The 5578-nt window shown below is 39.3% G+C and overlaps 1 protein-coding gene across 1 annotated transcript in view; it reads left to right on the forward strand.

Moving 5' to 3' along the window:
• The window catches only part of LOC106879094 (transmembrane protein 116), a 43666-nt gene that overhangs the window by 27875 nt on the left and 10213 nt on the right, over positions 1-5578 (forward strand). Inside the window, exons 7-8 of the mRNA XM_052966224.1 lie at positions 1375-1425; positions 5008-5068. Of these exons, the coding sequence (XP_052822184.1) occupies positions 1375-1425; positions 5008-5068 (112 nt within the window). The remainder of the gene's footprint in view (positions 1-1374; positions 1426-5007; positions 5069-5578) is intronic.

Here is a 5578-nt window from a genome sequence, read left to right on the forward strand (position 1 = left end):
CGATGCCGAGGCTCTTTTGGCTGCTAGCTCGATGCCGAGGCTCTTTTGGCTGCTAGCTCGATGCCGAGGCTCTTTTGGCTGCTAGCTCGATGCCGAGGCTCTTTTGGCTGCTAGCTCGTATCTGTCTTTGATCACAGTTTAATCCATTAACATTTTACTGGCTGTATCTGGCCCAGATATTCAGCCTGTATTATGTCCAATTTGACCAGTTCTAACCTCTCACACACCTCTACAATGTCATTTTTAAAATAAACCATCACCTCATTGAAATCTCGAAGCTGCAAGATAATGCATGATAGTTCAAAACCATCTGAATAAGCATTTAATTTGACAGTAATCTGAAAGCCAAAGGGTTAAAACACCTAAAACAGTCAGGCTCTTAAAACAATTAGAAGCATGGTACAGTTTACCAAGTCAAACTCACTTGTGAGTGACAGCTATACTTTGCTTTAAGTTTACCTTCAACTCCAATTAGACCTTGAAGAAGGAAAAATGATTTACTTTTAACTTTGTTTTTTTTAGAACATGAAATGACTTTTCAAGTAGAGGAAAACTGACGACTTTAATAGATCTGAGAACTATTACTAAGAGCTGGTTTGAACTTAGATATGAGAATTTGTGTTGCTCTTCGACAAAATTTAATGCCAACCAGAGATATGAACTCTGAGCAATCTACATGATAGCCTTTGGGCTACTTGTGGGCTGTGTTGCTTGCAGGACTAGCATGCTTAATGAAAAACTAACTTGAATTATTTTTTTAGTTGTGCAGTTCGATTAATAATAAGCCATATCTCATGTTGCCTACCTTTTGCAAAAGGTTGCTCATTCCTGCTCTGATTGCTTGACCTGCTTCAAATAGCAGCAAAATCTTCCATGAATAATTTTTTAATGCCTTAAATATAAAAGACTCATTGAAAACAGTCTGGGTGGGGGGATGCAGGATGGTCATAGTAGCTGAAAAATTTCCTTTGATCAAAGGGTAGTTCAATTAGAGCTGAACTGGAGCGAAACAATAACAACAAAGAACATGAGTTATTTTTGAAAGACAGGTAACTGATGTCAATTAAGATTAATCTTTCTTTTCTAAATTTGCAATTGTCTGAAACTTAACTCTGAAAGGACGACAGGCAAAGTTGGGATTTGAGCTGGTGGGATTTGAGCTCATAAATTCCATTGAGGTCAACTTTGCCTTTTCAACTTTGCCTTTCATCCTTTCAAGGTTGTTCTCTGTAATCAAAGAGTTCCCTTCAAAATTGCTGTCTTTTGCCTATGCATGGAAATTCAAAACAATATGAATAAGTTTCCTTCAAATTCATTGGCTTTTGCCTATATTTAAAAACAATTATTAATATTTATTTTTCTTTCAATTTCCAGGATTACCCCAGTTGTCATTCTGATAGGTTGGTTCTCATATTTAAGAAAAGAGTAAGTTAATTTTTTGTTTTTCAAAATGTTTATAGTATAGAAAGTTTGCTTCTGCATTGAAAAGACCCATCAAGCCAAGTGAAATCAGTCATGATTTCACTTGGCCGATGCTGGTGTCACATAGCTGGCACTTTTGCTGGTGGTATGTAAAAAGCACCTTTTGAGCATTGGCCTTCAGGGAGTCAAGGTGACCAATGCTGGTGGCACGTGGAAAGCATGTTTCTAGTGTTGGGCCTCATGGAGGCAATGATGAATGATTGAGACCTGGCATTATACTGTGCTTGAGAAAACCCATCAAGCCAAGTAAAGTCATAGTTGTGGCAGATAATGTTGTCATGCAAGTGGCACCCATGCAGGTGGCACATAAAAGCACCCATTACACTCTCAAAGTGGTTGGCGTTAATGAAGGGCATCCAGCTGTAGAAACCATGCCAAATCAGACTGGAGTCTGCCTTCCAGCTTGCCAGCCCTGGTCAAACTGTCCAACCCATACCAGCTTGAACAATGGACGTTAAATGACGGTGATGATGATCAATATTTTTCTGGTTATTCAATTATTTATGAAATAGCTTAATCTGGAATTTTTGTAAGTTTCATGACAAAAGAATCAGCAGCTGAAGATAATTTGTAAGGCAATGACATTTTAAAAAGAAAAAAAAATTATCTTTTACATTTTAGCTTGTTTCAGTCATTAGACATGTTGGGGTACCACCTTGAAAATTTTAGTCAAATGAATTGACCCTAAAACTATTTAAGTCTGTTACTCTATCAGTCTCTTTTGCCAAACTGCTAAGTTATGGGGATATAAATACATCAACATCAGTTGTCAAGTGGTGTTAGGGGACACACATAGCTATATATTGTGTCTAGGGAGGTTCATTAAGCCAATAAAAATTAAAATGCAAAAATGGGGGAGTGCGCACGCGCACGCGCACGCGCACGCGCGCACGCACACGCACAGGTGCCATGTGGTGGGGCTGAACCAAAAATCCTGTGATTAGGAAGCAGACATTTTACCATGCAGCCATACTTCATAATTTTTATTTTATTCCATTTTTGGCTTGGGTAAAATGATAGTAACAATACTCTAAGTACTTCAACTGCAGTTTTTCTCCAGTTTGAAATTTTGATAGTGGTGGTATTTTGTTTTAGATCAGCTCTGATCAGAGGCATGCTAACTGTGATCATATCCCCTTTTATTTAAACTTAGTGGATCTAAGATTAAACATGCCTTATTTTCAAGATGGCAGAAGTGATTTAAAAAAAAATTTTTATTGGAAGAGTTATTTGCCATTTCTAGCAGGATAAATGACCACATTGATTCTGATGCTTAAAGTTGAGAAACATCATTAAAAAGGAAATCTCAAAGGGTCTTTAACTTGCAGAGCCTGGATTTCAGGAAGAGCCCAAGGCTTTTGCTGGCACTCTTGGATCACTATTGAGATATATATCCTTGAGGCCAACTCCTGCCAGTATTGAAAATAGACATTAAATGATGTTGGTGACATTCCTCTTGAATTTTTTGTAAGTCAGCTCCTATGAGAAAGAGATGAATAGGGAGGTAATTCCTGTGAACCAATTGTTTGAGAAGGAAGGGAGGGGGAGGGGAGGTTTCACCACAACAGTGGTGATGAGGGGAGACAAATGGGTCAGGAGTACTCGAATGTACCTTACTGACTTTGAGGCAGGGACCCTGGGAACATGAGGAGCAAAGGCTTTGGTAGTAAGGAAGAAAAAGCAGATGCAGGATACAGCATATCTGTGGGCCAGAGGCTGGTGTAGGTTTTTGCATGACTTTATGTCAGTCAGTTTGTCAGGCCCTTTTCTGGGTGTGGTTTAGGGTGTCTGTGTAGCAGCAGCATCCCAGCACTGGGTATAATACTGTGGGCTTCATCTGAGCTTTGCAATTTCAGCAAAGTGATAAACAGAAGTGAGATGGGTGAGCTGAATTTACATATTACATATTACAATCTCTGACTCACACATTTGCTGTTACTGCTCTCTCTCTCTCTTTACTTCATCAGTTACTATGAATGGCCTTTGTTCCTGGTATCATGTGTGACAAAGCAAATTATATTTATTTTCATTTGTTAACCTTTTGACTAGTATCTGGTTAAATGTGTCTTCTGGTGATGGAAAAGAACAGGAGAGATGTAAATTGCATAGTCCAATTTGTTTTTGTATTCATTTCAGTACCATTTTAATTTTAAAAATAACAAAAATAGTAACTACTCTGGCAAAATCAGTGAGATGAACATAGTCTAAAATTAACATTAGTTTTAAAATGGTAGAGTATAGCTGGAGGTGAAGTGGGGATTTAGTTATATATCTATCTATCTATCAGGTCACATGACAACAGATTTGTTGTCTTATGTAATAAATCTGGGGAGTATACCTGTGGGCTGTGGAGGTGCAATGGCCCAGTGGTTTGGGCAGCGGACTCGCGGTCATAGGATCGCGGTTTCGATTCCCAGACCGGGCGTTGTGAACGTTTATTGAGCGAAAACACCTAAAGCTTCACGAGGCTCCGGCAGGGGGTGGTGGCGAACCCTGCTGTACTCTTTCACCACAATTTTCTCTTGCTCTTTCTTCCTGTTTCTGTTGTGCCTGTAATTCAAGGGTCAGCCTTGTCACACTGTGTCATGCTGAATCTCCCCGAGAACTACGTTAAGGGTACACATGTCTGTGGAGTGCTCAGCCACTTGCACGTTAATATCATGAGCAGGCTGTTCCGTTGATCGGATCAACTGGAACCCTCGTCGTCATAACCGACGGAGTGCCATACCTGTGGGCCATAACTTGCCATATGGCCAACTGTTTACTTGCATGATCTGACCCAGGACTGCAAACAACAAGAAGCACACATTAAAGAACGAAGTACAACATTCAGTATACCTGATGTTAGATAGTCTAGTCATGGTTGGAATGCATTTGGTTATATATTTGCTCATTCATGTCATAACAACAATAATTAATACTATATAAAAATGTAATAAAGACAATCTCAATAGCTTAGAGTATTCTCTGGAGTCACTCATTTGTAAGGAAGGGTGGTTATTATGATTAATGTACTCAACCCAAATGCCAGTGATTTTGATTCAGCTTGGTTTGGTTGATCACACTCCTCTTTCATTTTCCATACTGGCTGAATCTAGAAGAGGCAGTGCCCATGACCTTTTTAGGCCTCACCAAAGCTGGTGAAGTTTATGTTGTTGGTGTTCTGTCTTAATTGTTGCAATTCAGCAAGTGCAGGAAAGATATGACCAAGAAGCTTCCAGTAACCCTATATTTTTAGGAGAAATGTCTAGGAATAGTAGTTAGTGTAAAATGTGAGGAGTTGGACAAACAACTGATGAGGGGTGGAGAGATAAATGGATCAGAAGTGTCTGATTAGAGAAGGTTTCAGAATAACCAGATCTGTGGTACAGAGACTGTTATTGTAACTATAATAAACACATTTCAACCTCTGCCCCACATTCATGCTGTCTCTGTTATTGATGTAATACTAATCGTTACATATGTGTGACTATGTACCATGTACTCTTGGGAAAACAAAACAATCATCACATTATTTTTGAATAGTTATATCTACCTTTTGAACTCCTCTTGCAACTGGACAATTCCAAAAGAATATTCTGTGAAGGTAAGTTTGATTTCATTATTTTGTGTTACATTTTCCATTTATGGGTGGAATAGATATTTGCAAATATCCATTTTTTGACCAGTTAAATGTCTCTCAGATCATCTCTCCCAAAATATACACATACAAGAGGTAACTATAGAGGTTGACAAAAAAATGGTATTTGACCATATTGTTCGCACTCCGTCGCTTACGACATCGAGGGTTCCAGTTGATCCAATCAACGGAACAGCCTGCTCATGAAATTAATGTGCAAGTGGCTGAGCACTCCACAGACACGTATACCTTTAATGTAGTTCTTGGGGATATTCAGCGTGACACAGTGTGACAAGGCTGACCCTTTGAATTACAGGTACAACAGAAACAGGAAGTAAGAATGAGTGAAAGTTGTGGTGAAAGAGTACAGAAGGGTTCGCCACCATTCCCTGCTGGAGTCTCATGGAGCTTTAGGTGTTTTCGCTCAATAAACACTCACAACGCCCGGTCTGGGAACCGAAACCGCGATCCTATGAC

This window comes from Octopus bimaculoides, chromosome 3, assembly GCF_001194135.2.
Source record: "Octopus bimaculoides isolate UCB-OBI-ISO-001 chromosome 3, ASM119413v2, whole genome shotgun sequence".
Lineage (NCBI taxonomy): Eukaryota > Metazoa > Mollusca > Cephalopoda > Octopoda > Octopodidae > Octopus > Octopus bimaculoides.